General features: G+C 42.3%; 1 protein-coding gene across 2 annotated transcripts; it reads left to right on the forward strand.

The window, feature by feature from the left end:
- Positions 1 to 96: 96 nt before the first annotated feature.
- On the forward strand, positions 97 to 6,836 carry mogs (mannosyl-oligosaccharide glucosidase). Of its 2 annotated transcripts, none has more exons than XM_086295586.1 (5): positions 97 to 223; positions 1,289 to 1,652; positions 3,051 to 3,274; positions 3,417 to 3,610; positions 4,381 to 6,836. In XM_086295586.1, exons 2-5 carry the CDS (start codon positions 1,304 to 1,306, stop codon positions 6,146 to 6,148), a joined length of 2,535 nt encoding a protein of 844 aa, XP_086151712.1. In that variant the 5' UTR covers positions 97 to 223; positions 1,289 to 1,303; the 3' UTR covers positions 6,149 to 6,836. The 2 variants fall into 2 exon arrangements, with proteins under 2 accessions (XP_086151712.1, XP_086151713.1); XM_086295587.1 differs by lacking the exon at positions 97 to 223 and adding an exon at positions 271 to 1,107.
- Positions 6,837 to 13,792: the final 6,956 nt, after the last annotated feature.

Below are 13,792 nucleotides of genomic sequence, written 5' to 3' on the forward strand. Positions count from 1 at the left end.
GCCTTCTAAGCGTTAGTTTTACATTTATTCTAATTATAAATATTATTATTATTATTATTATTATTTTTTTTTTAGGGGCAAGCGGTAAATCATTGGATGACATCATTGGCGTGCGGTAGGGAGAACATAGACACGTCAGTGGAAGCGAGCAGTAACCAGGAAGTGGCTAGCAAGCTTAGCCAAGTACGGATAATGATCGGCTGAGACTCTGGTGTTTGGACAGGTCGGTGATGGTTTGCTCAATGAACATGTAGCTAGAAATGATAAATGAATCCGAATTTAATCGCCTGCAGGCTAACTAAGGCCAAAATATACTGCGACAGACAGCTGTTAGTCCTACCAACTCACGTTAGCATTGAGGCAACTAGCGAGTAGCGTGCAACCTGCAGGCGACGTTGCATTGCCGGGGTGTAGGGGCGAGGAACTAGTTCACCGTTTTAAACAGGTGTCGGGAAATGGCTGCTGAAATTGAGACCTCTGCGTGTGAATGGGATACATTTATAAAAATGCTTTATAAAGTCGACATCTCCGGCTCCTGTTCACAGTGCAAGGTTATCAAGCTAGACCGCGTTTTTATGCTCGAGACTACGTGAACCTGCACAGTTCCTTCAGGACTGACAAGTTTAATAGGGATGCATTTTACTGGATGAATGTTTCCCCGGATATTTCCGGGTTATATGCTTTAGTCCCCGTCATGAGTCCTGCCTCCTCGGTCTGATTTCATCATAGAGTTAGAGCTTTTTATACTTGCTATATTGCAAGACTACAATTTCTTCTCATCTCGGGGTCTCCAACACAGATCAGCTGCCTCTGTCTGCACCCTATCATAGACATCCACGAACCTTCTCTGTGGTCTTCCACTTCTCCCCCTGCTTGGCAGCTCCATATTCAGCATCCACTATCCCTCCTCTGCACACGTCCTAATCGTCTCAGCCTTGGCTCTCTTTGTCTCCAAAGCACTTGACGTGATGCTTCCTGCTCACATAATACTTCAACCTTCCTTCTCTTCATCTATCAGTCATTTATGACAGCTGTGGCCACTGGCACCCTGTTGCTGGACAATAGCATCGAAGCCTGTCATTGATAATCCTGGCCTTGACTAATCCGGTATGGTAGTCTTATTTTTGATGATCCGTATGCTTGATTTGCCCATGATTTTACACTGGATACCCTTCCTGAAGTGTCCAGGCTTGGAACTTTGAAATTGATTTATTTATCCCATAATATTTATCAATGATGATAATCAACATGATAAATCTTAACTCTTTCTTTGTTGTCTTTTTCCTAGCTTCTGTAGGGTAGGATGGGCAGGCAGAGGAAGAGGGTGGTGACGGGTGAAGCTGCTCCACCTCCACGGAAAGATGAGAAGCCCTCTGCATTTCACCGCAAGGACAAGAAAAAGAAAGTCAATATTGGGAAAATGTTCATTAACATCTCAATTGGTCTCTGCATATTCAGCCTCATCTGGTTCTTTTATGCCATCTACATGAGATCCAGCCTGGCTAAAAGGGTGGTGACTCTGCATCCGTCTCCTCACGTCCTGGATGCCAATAGCACCGATGCCAAGGTTTCCCCAGAGAGGTTCTGGGGGTCATACAGGCCTCAGGTCTACTTTGGGATGAAAACAAGGAGTCCCAGGTCTATTGTGACAGGTATGATCACACATTTAGAGTCAGGCTAAGGCTAAACACTTGTGTCATTAAATGTTTTAATGAAAAACAGCGACTTATTGTATTTTAAACATCGGAATATTTAATAATGAATATCTAAATGGAAACAATATAGCAATGTGGCCACTTGCTTGTTTCCCAAAATGACATGTTAGAAAAACACGTTTGTCTTTGTGATTTTATTGTTCGTTCAACTCTGGTGAAAGACTTTTGAGACTGTGAAAAATCATTTTTTTAACCTTTCAAACCCCACAAACTGCCATAGGTTACAAATGTAGCTTCAACTTACTACATCTCAGAAAAACAAGTGTCTATGAATATGCTGGCCATTTCATTAGTTGCACGTGTTCGAGTGCTCATTAACACAAATATCAGCCAATCACATCACAGCAGCTTAACACATTTAGGTATGGAGACATGCTAAAGGTTGACCTGCTGCAGTTCAGCTGGTAAATGAGGAAGAAAGGTGATTGAAACTCAAATAATCACTCGTTACAACCAAAGTATGCAGAAGAGCATCTCTGAACGTACAGCACATTGAACCTTGAGGCAGACAGATAGCAGAAGATTGCAGATGATCACTCCTGTTAATTAAGAACAGGAAATTGAGGCTACAATTTCGACACGTTCACCAAAATTGGACATCGGAAGATTGGATAAACGTTTGATTTCTGCTGCAAGCATTCATATTTTAGGATCAGAACGTGGCGTAAGCAGCATGCACTCAACGGTTCAGGCTGACGGCGGTGTAAGGGCATGGGGGATATTTTCTTGACACACTGGGATCATTAGAGTCAACTGAGCATCATTTAAACACCACAGCTTAGCTGAGTAATATTGATGATCACGTCCAGCCCTTTACGACCACTGTGTACCCATCTTCGATGAGTTTGTTTCAATGGTTTTAAACAGGAGAGTTTAGCTGTGCCTTGAAGCTCCACTTACCTACTCAGCATCCTTGGTTGAAATGAAACAAACATATAAAGTAAAAAAATATATTTAACTGTAAAATTTTATTAAAAAAACAAAGACTGAAGAAGAATCTTTTTCTTTTTTTTGTAGCTTTTCTGTCAATCACAACAAGGGCACGCTGGTAGAATACGTGGAATTTCTCTTTAATATTTAATGTAATGTAAATATGTAATTCATCTTTTATTTTATAAATCCTAATCCTCCATATTTGGATAAAATTTTGAGTGCTTCCCAAAATTAAGAACACTTTGACTGCACTTAATATTATTGATAATTAGTTGACAGGACTACTTACGGTACATTTTGAGGTACTATTTGCAGATTGCCACATAATCCTGAGCATAATTTGTACAAGTTTATTGCTTTTAACTGAATTTTTCTTTTCCGTTTATGTATAACTCTTGTCAGGCATGATGTGGATGCGTCAGTTTTCTGACTTGGACATGAATCTCAGGCACACTTGTGAGCAGGGCGATCGCCTTCAAGGCTACGGCTGGCTCATGCACGATGGCCTCACCTTTGGCGTCCAAGAAATCCGAGACAACGATTTCACGCTGACCACCGAGTTTGTTAAGAGGATGGGAGGGGATCATGGAGGAGACTGGACGTGGAGGGTCACAGCCAAACAGCATGTGAGTAATAACTTTGCACCGCCGCAGCTGTTATCTCACACGATCAAAAGCAGCTGATAATATTCTGCCATCTAAGTTTATATATTTTAAATGTATTTATGTTCTTCCACTGGTGATTTGTATGTTGTTCTTCAACCACCAGAGCTCCGCCCCCCAGGCACCAGTCATCTCCCTGATGTTTTACGCAGCAGCAGACGCGCAGGGCTCGCTGCAGGCTCACGTAGAGGAGAGGAATCGCCTCGCGTCCATCACCGGTTTCTCAGAGGAGCTTGGAAACTTTAAGATCACCTTCCGAAAGCCTGTCACTGGGGAGCTGTCCAGTGCTAAATACGCCACGTGAGTGTATGAGTCCAAACGTGAATAGGAAAAATAGTACACTAAATACAAAGGCAAAGAAGTTGGAGAGAACATACTTTTAAGAGGCTGCTCAGAATTATCAGGGTTAAGGATATGCATCAAACAACAGTGGTCTAAACTTTAATAAATGTAGTACAGCTAAAAAAGAAATCTAACCACTAGATGTCAGCAGATGAAGATTTTCAGACTTGATGATACAGGTTTTCTCAACATTGGGACATTTATTTTAGAGGAATATGTACAAAACATTTTACAACCAGTACAAAAATAAAAGAAAAAAACTAATGTACTGCTGAAACAACAGATGATATTAGTGCAGTGAAGGTGTTGTTCACAGCAGGAAAAAACTGTTGTTGCTTCTTATTGAATGGACGAGGAGTATGCTAGCTTTCTGCTAGCAGCATTTACAGGGAGGAGGAGTATTTTGCACTTTGAAGAGGGCCAGAGAAGACCAGCATAGCAAAATAGCAAGGTACAGTATGCACGGATAGAAATGATAAGAATTGTATATGAACTGTTCCAGTGATTAGCTGTGGGAAGGGGCATGATGAAGTTTTATTGTGACCTTCTGTTCAAACTCTGAGTCATTACTACAGCAGGAGATATCAGAAGTTAAGCTACAGTGTGCTAAGTTCAGTTAAGGTTGCTTAATAGTTGTAGCTGAATACAAAATACACTGTAAGGTTTTGTGTTTATTCAACTGATTTGGTACTACACGGCAGTCAATGCTAGTTTTCTGTCTTTTTCAGCTACAACTACCTTCAGACTGTGTCTCCTGGTCTGGAGAAGCTGACTGACATTGTGAAGTACAGTCTGAACCGCAGGTTTGTGTATAGCCCTCCGTCCGGCGAGAAGAAGCATTACATCGGTGTAGATACCTACAAACCCCCTCACCACCAAAACCAGCAGAAACCTGACCAGAGGAAGGAAAGCGACTTTGTGGTGTACCAGGTGACTGTTCAGACACCTTTCCAGATTGAGGTTCTGTTTGAATCTGGAAGCTTTCACGATCGCCCCAACCAGCTGGTGGGCTCCATCATGACTCAGGAGCTGGAGAAGAGGAAAGCGGAGTTTGATGCAAAGTTTGAGAAAGCTTTTGGCCTTGAGAAGAAAGGTTTTAGCCAAGCGTATATTAAATTCGGCAAGGCAGCACTCAGCAACATGCTGGGCGGAATGGGCTACTTCTTTGGGCAGTCGGTAGTACAGTCGGTCTACAATGAATACCCTCTCCTTTATCCCGAAGGTGCTTTATTCACCGCTGTTCCATCACGCTCATTCTTTCCCAGAGGATTCCTTTGGGATGAGGGCTTTCACCAGCTGCTGTTGAGTAAGTGGGATCCCCAGGTGACGAGGGAGGTCATTGCCCACTGGATAGACCTGATGAATATGGAGGGCTGGATCCCCCGTGAGCAGATTCTTGGAGATGAGGCTCGCAGCAAAGTCCCATCTGAATTTATTGTTCAACGAAACGAGAACGCCAACCCCCCTACGCTTTTCTTAGCGCTTCAAGAGCTTATTGAACAACTCTCATCCAATCCAGACAAGGCAGCATTTCAGCCAACCTTGCATTTCCTCCGACGGCTCTTCCCCAGGCTCAAAACCTGGTATGAATGGTACAACACCACACAGACGGGGCCCCTACCCAATTCTTACCGCTGGCGTGGACGCGACAAGGACACCAATCTGTTTCTCAATCCCAAGACCTTGACCTCTGGGCTGGATGACTACCCACGGGCCTCACACCCCTCAGCAGATGAGCGTCACGTTGACTTGCACTGCTGGATGGCGTTGTCCTCAGGCATCATGGCTAAAGTAGCTCAGCTTCTGGGCGAGCCCCATGAGGACTACCAGCTCTCACACAAAGTGCTCAGTGACAACAACCTGCTCAGTGAGCTCCACTGGTCAGAACAACACCGTGCTTTCAGTGACTTTGGCAACCACACAGAGGATGTATCCTTGCAGAGGGAGAAGGTGTACGTACCTCCAGGGCAGCCTCGTCATCAGTTCCCCGTAGCTCGTCTCGTTCGCTCTGTCCGCAGGGCCCCCAAAGCGCAGCATGTTAATGCTTTGGGTTATGTTAGCTTGTTCCCGTTCTTACTGCAGATTCTCCAGCCCGACTCACCCAAGCTGGAGCATATTTTCCAGGATATGAGAGACTCCAATAAGCTGTGGACACCCTACGGCCTGCGATCGCTCTCCAAGTCCGATCCACTGTACATGAAGCGAAATACAGAACACGATGCCCCCTACTGGAGAGGACCTATCTGGATTAACATCAACTACTTGGCAGTCAGAGCGCTCCACTACTACAGCCACACAGAAGGGCCATACCAAGAGAAGGCAGCTGTTCTTTATGAGGAACTCAGGACTAACATTATCAATAATGTTTATAGACAGTATGTTGAAGCAGGGTATATTTGGGAGCAGTACAATGACGGCACCGGCAGGGGGCAGGGAAGCCACCCCTTCACCGGCTGGTCATCTCTGACCCTATTAATGATGGCTGAACAGTATTGATGCTGTTGATTTTTATCTCCTATCTTTTAAGATACTGGCCTTCATTTATCTGGATGTGACTGAAACAGCATTGTGCAGTAAAGAGTAGCGACACGCAACGAGATCCAAAATTAGAAACCGGCTTCTGCGGTCACACTGTCTCGTTTAACCTTTGATCAGAATTAAGTGTTTTCACACAAGTATTTTTGAAGGGCAGTTTTAAACAAGCCTAAGTGCAGCTACACTGTCTTTGCCAAGTTTTTGGAGCCAAGCTCCCTCTAGTGCTTCAGATGCATTTAACTTAATTGTCTACACCTTCACTGGTCCAGCCTTTAGTACGGAAAAAGAAAACGGACATCTATGTTTGTTTGTCTTCTTAGGGAGGATTCATGTTTTAACAGCAGTGTGGATGACAGTTTTTATACGGACAGCTGTTTGCTAAAAAAAGTTTCCTGGAAAAGTTCTACGAGTCGTGCTTTCACTTGACAAATAAGGGCCATTATCTGTAACTGTGCCATTTTCTCTTTAATCTATCATGTCTTTGATTCTCTGTCTTAATGATTGATTATTTTGACGTTTAATTGTTTAATCAGTCTTTTGGGGGAAAAAAATGTTACATTCAGTCTTTTTCAGCATTTTTTGTTGCCTGTGGTTTGACTGGCAGGGAATGCAGCAGAGACTGTGACAACAAATAAATGGTTTAAATATTTTTTTTTTGTCAGAGTGTACTTTATTTTGGAAATACTGGTGTGTTTGCAATATTGGAAGCAGGTTTTTTTTTTAACTTGCTAAGCCTTTAACTGCCATTTCTGCTTGACATCCAACAAAAAGAAAATTACCCTGTTATGGTTGAAACACTGGCGGCTTTGTCTGCTACTACAAATACACAAATGGGCCAAAAACATTAAAACCATTGATGGCTAAAAGTGATCATTTTATCACAATGAGACATCCTGCTGGGATACAGTAAGTCCTGGTATTCCTGTGGATGTTACTTTAACTACTGACCTAAATGTTGTAGTTAAGTACACCCTGTCATGGCAGCAGGCCGGTGTGCCCCCCTATCCTCATCCACAGTGGCCCGTCCCCACAGCCTACAGGACCCAAACTATCTTCTGCCAGTTTCCCAGAACCAGACATCAGGCAGGTTAGATCAGGAAGGATCTACATAATGTTATACAGGTGGTTCTAATATCACGGCTGGCTGGATATATATAGTAGTTTTTACACACAAACAGTTCATTTTTTTATTCAAGCATAATCTTAGATTAGGAAAGTTGTTCTTTTTGTAGCCTTTTTATCTTCTAAGCTCCAGATCTTTATAATATCTCTGATAATATCGCCCACCCTCTAGGAGTGGATATTATCCCAAAAAACACGATTAAGTCTGAGATCTAAGTGTTAATATTTAATGAATATTATGCAGTACCACAGAGAGGCTAAGTGTGATTTTCATCCTCAATGTACAGCTTACATGGAAGGCTGTCCACTCTTCCAGTTATTGACATAAAGTTGTGTTGCAGGTACTTCATGTCATTGTCAGTCAAAGCCGACGGTAGCTTCAACACGCTGTGACCTTATACAGCAGCCGGTCCTTTTTCTTTTGTGAGATGGCGCATTTGAAGGCCTTTTGCTGACGTCAATTTTTTCCCTGTTTTTTTTTTTTTTGCATGGTTTCCATGGAGCACAGTTGTTGTGAGGGCTTGGTGCTTAATTAGCCAAGATCAAAGGCATAGAGGAGACATACATGGCAAATTCTTTTCACTCCTTGACATATGTTGCCATACATTCACGCACATGGGCAAAGAGTGGCAATGTTCTTATTAATACTTTGACACCAGATATATAAAACGCTGGCGCTGGGAGCACTGATACAGGCTCTCAGTGTGTGTGCAATGACCACTGGGTTGCAGCCTCTACACTTTTATGAATCCTTTGAATGGACTAGATGTGCGGTTGTATAGTTGAAGGCTTAGCATGGTGCTTTAAGGTTGCATGGCTAAAAATAGTGCCTCTATCAGTTAGCAGAGCAGCAGATAGACTGAGAAGCTGCAGACTGGTAGTCCTGCTGAATGTAGTAAAAGCTACAGTATTAGTATCCATTTTTTCCCTCGATCGTGTCACCGACAATAAGTTTAAGCATGCGCGCGGCTGCAGAAAGGCTTAAAATTCACATTTTACGTTTTTGAAACTCTTACTTGACTGAATCGTTGCTGGGTATAAAGCACAAAAAAAACCGCCGTATGATTTATCAATGTGAAATAATTGGCTCCGGGTTCAGTTGCGGAAGACGCAAGCTCGTCGTTTGACCCCTTGACCTGCTAACGTAAAAGCAGAGTAACAAGGGATTTTGGACACAGACGAGCCACATCATCTGCCTTTTTGCTGCTTCTCTCAGAGGAAATGGATTCCACATCCCCTCAATGCAACTACAGTCGAAAATGCATTTATTTCTTTGAAGAGTGCGGACAATCTGTGTGACTAAAGCACTCACTGCGCAATCCATCCCCCTCACCCAGGACCCTTTTTTCACAGTGAGATGGGATAATAGCCAAACAGCATCAGAGCTAACTAATGTGACTGCATAATAAACAGATGAGTCAGGGAGTATTCATTTGCATATCATCCCAACCTTATCAGAGCTTCTATACAGTGAATATTTTGTGATTGCCTGCTGCCGGTGATTCGGCTGAGTGAGTGCGGTGAATGCAGTGTCCAAAATGCAGCAGCTCTGTGGGGAAAGGGGCTTTTTTTCTTCTTTTCTTCCTGTGATGGAGATCATTATACATGTACAGAGTAATTATAAAGTTATCTAATAGCACCCCCTCCCACCACCCCAGCACACACATAGACACACACATACATGCACACACACAGCAGTGACTCCTGTATTGAATGTAATTACTGGGAAGGTATGCTAGAGGGAGCTAATTAATAAGGCATTTGTGAGTGGAAAAGTGGCTTTTTGAATACAGCTTAGCTATCATTTTACTTACAATGGAGAGCTACTTAGAATTAAAGCAGTATAAGTGGATAATTATGCTAATGGATCAATTTGGATTTAAGATATGGTGGCAGGCTGTATTTCTAGATGATCACTGTTCATGCATTACAGCACTACAGTGGCTCTAACACACAGTTTCTGTGCTCATGTGGGCTTGCATGTTCGTATTATTTCACTGCAGATATCAGATGTTTTCTTGTCCCGAGGCCACACGCTGCTCTGTGTGTGCGAGAGTGTGTGTGTTCTCCTCTGACACAACTTTTTTTTTTTGCCTTTCATACAAACAAACAAAGCTTCCAGGCTAACTGGCTATGAATTTGCGCTTCTTAGGAAGTAAGGTTTTTTTGTTTGTTTGTTTTTTCTCGGTCCCTGTGTATTCCTCAAGCCTCGTGGCTTTAAACTGCTCAATGGATCACGTCTCATTAGCGTACTGCATGTTAATGTTGTTGTGGAACTCCAGCTTTGACATCACTGACCACACAGGATGGCGTGACAGCGTTTGTTCTCCCCGACATCAAAAACAGCAAGCTTTCCTCTCATTAGGAGTCATCCTAATTGCTGTTTACACTAAATGGCTTTCGATAAAATTTGCTCTAGGATCTATCATATTCACTTTTACACACAAACTCCCCCCCCCCCCTCCTCAGAAGCTTGCTGTTTAATACCGAACTTGCCTCAGCCAACATAGGTCTATGTATGTTATGTAAGGCCCACTATAAATAGGTTCACCCAGGATCTTTTGTCTTTACCTGATTCGCTCTTAGCCCAACAGTTTTTATTTCTGGAGAGAGCTGTGGAAGCTAGTGCAATGTAGAGCCGGCCGTTTCCATAGTTACTTTTGTTAGCTGCAAGCTCTTAACATTCTTCATCTGTTTCCTCACATGTCTGCTGTTAGCTATTTATTTGAATGTGTTTGCATTGCAGGTCTCTGTAATGACCAGTATATGCGCGGCAGTGAAGCACCGATACGAATAATGCTTTCTAATAATTAACGGACGTACATTTTCATACACTTTGTGGAGTCACTTGATAAGAGAAAGAGCAACAAATAGAAATCGGTGTGGGTGCAGATGAGTCAGAGACTAGAATATGCCGACCTATTAACTTAAGTTGGTCAAAAGTACATGCAATTAGTTCCATGTTGCGTGAAAATGATGTAGTGCAGTGGATGTTATTGAGCTTCAGTCTAAAGGCATTGCTGGTTTGTCTGTCAAATGAAATATTATAGATATTTACATTGCTTTCTCTTAATTTCATGTTATCTAACAGTATGTGTTTCGTGCGAGTTAAGGAATGCTTCACCTCTGTGGAGATGTTATAATTGAAACAGCAAAAAAAAAAAGAAAGAAAGAAAATGTTAATGTCTTGGCTTTTTTTTTGTTGTTGTTTGTTTGGATTTCTTTTGAAAATGTGCAGGCAGTTAGGTAACACCAGGTGCAGTAGCTGGATCGGGCCCAAGAATCGGACTGTCAGAGAGCCGTAAGCATGGATGCAACAGAGAAGAGGGCAAGGTGGGAGCCATGCGAGCACAGCGTGTGTGGAGGAGTCTGGGGGCATAGTTAAAGAAACACTGGGGCATTCCGCAATCACGATTGGAGAGCTGGAATCTGATTCTCACCCATCCCTGTTGTAGAACCAAAGAGTACAGGCAGGCGGCTGGGGACCAAAGTGGGCGAGTGCGAAAGTATTTTTGGATCGCACGGGAAACCTGCCACACCAACAGCAGCAGCAGCATCGGGGCCTGGTACCGGGCTTCCCTAACCCACTCCCACTCTCAGAGGAAGAGCAGGAGAGAGATGTTCCTTCAAAGACGAACCACGCTTCCGCTGCTTTCATTTTTCTTATTTGTGCTATTTCGCTTTCAATTGCCCAGTGTTTGGATGATGATGTAGTATATATAACTATGCAGAGCCCCACATGACAGAGAGAGAGAGGGAGAGAGAATAACGAACTTGGCAGCTGAGGCGAGTATCTTGTATTTATAGAAAGTCGTGTTTCCGGCAGAGGTTTCTGTGGTTTTAGCACTCCCAATCCATTTTTGCGGTGTCTTACTGGCCCCATTGTAGTCAGGTTTAGACTGAAGATGTTCCCTCATCTAACGCCTTGGGGGGGAGATTTGACTGTGAGACGTGTCAGAATGTGATTTGGGGGTGGCAGATGGATTTCTGCTAGCACCGTTTAACCCTTACTTTCGGAGGATTTCTCCATAAATGTTCTGTGCAGTCAGAAGCAGAAGACATTAGCAAAAAAGTACGGCACAGCTCTTGAGGCTGAATGTAAATGTGTTATATATACATATACATTTTCACACCATCAGGATGCAGAGAAGATGGGAGCTTACCTTGTTAAATTTTTTTTATTTTCTTAATCTCAGTTCTTTTGTATTTGTCTTGTGGATCCAGTGCAGTAATTTCTGTATAAGCTCTCCAGATCATGGTGGGTTTGAAGTGCTTTTTTATTTCAAACAGCAACGACAGCCTCTGCATCTCAGTGGATTTCCTGGTATGGATCAGGTTCGTCTATTATTTACTCTCAAACACTGTGGGCTGCAAAGCTGGTTGACAGGATGCCAAGGCATTGAGATTTCCAGGAGTTACTGTACACATCAGGTTCATTTTAAAGCATCAGTTGTAGGTGCAAAATGATTGTGTTCTTTTAACAAGAAGTAATGTTGATGTGACTATAGAAAGATCCAGTGATTTAGTTCAATTCAATTCAATTTTATTTGTATAGCGTCAAATCACAACAAAAGTCGCCTCAAGGCTTACTAACGTAAGTTAGTCCAGGTGTCAAACTGTTAAAGGCCAAGAAAATCAAACAGCGGCGGAGCTGTGTTGTCCGGAAAATTTAGAATTCCTATTGCAAATCGATTGATGGAAAGAAGCCTGCAACAGATTTTCAATAACTAGTGAAAGCCATCCACTTATCTGATTTGGCTTCAAACCAGAATTATAGTGTGCGCTGCAGGACAAAGGCAATAAATTCTATCAATAAGAACAGACAATTATAAGAGCACCTTTGGTCTCTGGGTGGAACACGAGCTCACATTTTTGGGGGAATTGAAAATTCGAAAATTAACACTTGCAGATCCCAAATACAATACAATCTATTGATGAGACTTTTTTGATGTGCAATTTGTTTCACTAGCTTGACTGAGACCAGAATGAGCACCACACAATGTGCATTTACATGCCAGGATGTGCCTTTTTTTGTAATGATGTGTTATAAAGGCTCAAACCATCATCTGGGTTTCATCTGTATTACTGATCTAGGTTGTTGGTAAAGCAGCGGTTAGATATTCCATTTCTTACAAAGTCAAAATAGCCAAATATACAGCAGGCATTATTGTCCACCCTAACCTTCATCTCACAGGCAATGATTTCAGAGGACACTCACTCCTTTCTGCCTCTTCAACTCGTGTCAGGCACCCACCTGGTAAGAAAAACTCCCACTGCCTGTCCAGGAGCGAACCTGAAAATAACCCAGCCAGATGCTTCACTTTGACCTAAACATCCAATAAAGCAGTTGCAACGTTACCAATGAGTTAACATAGACTTACTATGTTTTTTCTGTCAGAGTAGGCCCGATATCATCAGGACACTGCTATTTTTTTCACATGCTGACACTAAACGCTATGAAATACCGAGTGTATTTCATGGAAAATGTTAGCAGCGTGACTTTGAGCACAAAAGTAAAATCAATTGGCCCACCACTGTGGTCTAGACTGAAAATATCAAAAACTTTTATATTACACTCTTCCTCTGTGATCCCTTGACTGATGATTTAGAACCGCCAGCAGGATTTTACTTTTTTTTTCTTTTTTTTTTACCTTTTTCCTGAAGTATCTTCACATTTAATAGAAGACGTGCAGCGCAAAATTCCTATAAATATTCATGATTGTCCGGTGACACATCTTAATGGCTTTGATTATCCTCTGACTTTTCCTCCAGTCTAACGGCGAGGCTGACATTTCTGCACTGTGGAAAGATTTTGCAAGAAATTTGCTACACGTGTTAAAGCCCGTCCTCAATGAAGTGGCGATCCACTTCATGTAGCAGGTCCAGATTTTAATTTGTCTCGCTCTTCATGACAAAACAAGTGCAATTGTGTTAATTGCGCATCTGCAGGGAATTACTTGTGCAGGTATTTTGAAGGATTGTTCAAAATTAATTTCAGTAGTAGTAAAAAAAAAAAAAAGAACACATATTATCAGTTGAATCTGACTAGAAAAGAAAGTAAAAGCTTAAGAGGTTTGCTGACTGTGCCTCAAAATAATGTTTTAAAAAGCATTTTTGTGGAAGTTGTAACATTATCTTTCCCATAGATTTCAGTTCAGGGTTATTTAAGTGCCATGCCTCTGATGTAGCTCTCACGCCTCTTATTTCTGGCTAGGCTAAAATGTTGGACAGGGTTTCATGTAATAATAATAATAATAATATTGCCATTTTCAGTGTGTCAACATTTAGCCCAAAGCCTCACAGCCTTAGCAGGGCTGTGGACTTCACAAAGGAAAGAGCTAAAGCAGAAGTAGGCGCTCAGTGTTTGTTTGTCTGTTTGTTCATTTGTCTGTCTGTTTTCAGGAGGATAAAAGACAAAACAGAAAACTGCCAAGCAGACTTTCATGAACCTTAGAGGGGAAATGGAATAGAAAGAATCCATTC

This window comes from Aulonocara sp. 'chitande type north' Nkhata Bay, linkage group LG6 (genome assembly GCF_057382095.1).
Source record: "Aulonocara sp. 'chitande type north' Nkhata Bay isolate Kocher_YH1m ecotype deep benthic linkage group LG6, A_spYH_male_GT1.1, whole genome shotgun sequence".
Lineage (NCBI taxonomy): Eukaryota > Metazoa > Chordata > Actinopteri > Cichliformes > Cichlidae > Aulonocara > Aulonocara sp. 'chitande type north' Nkhata Bay.

Coding starts and splice junctions, on each gene's coding strand:
- mogs (XM_086295586.1), top strand. CDS start 1,304: ATGGGCAGGCAGAGGAAGAGGGTGGTGACGGGTGAAGCTGCTCCACCT. Junction 3,275..3,416: donor GGGTCACAGCCAAACAGCAT/GTGAGTAATAAC, acceptor TTCAACCACCAG/AGCTCCGCCCCCCAGGCACC. Junction 3,611..4,380: donor TCCAGTGCTAAATACGCCAC/GTGAGTGTATGA, acceptor TGTCTTTTTCAG/CTACAACTACCTTCAGACTG.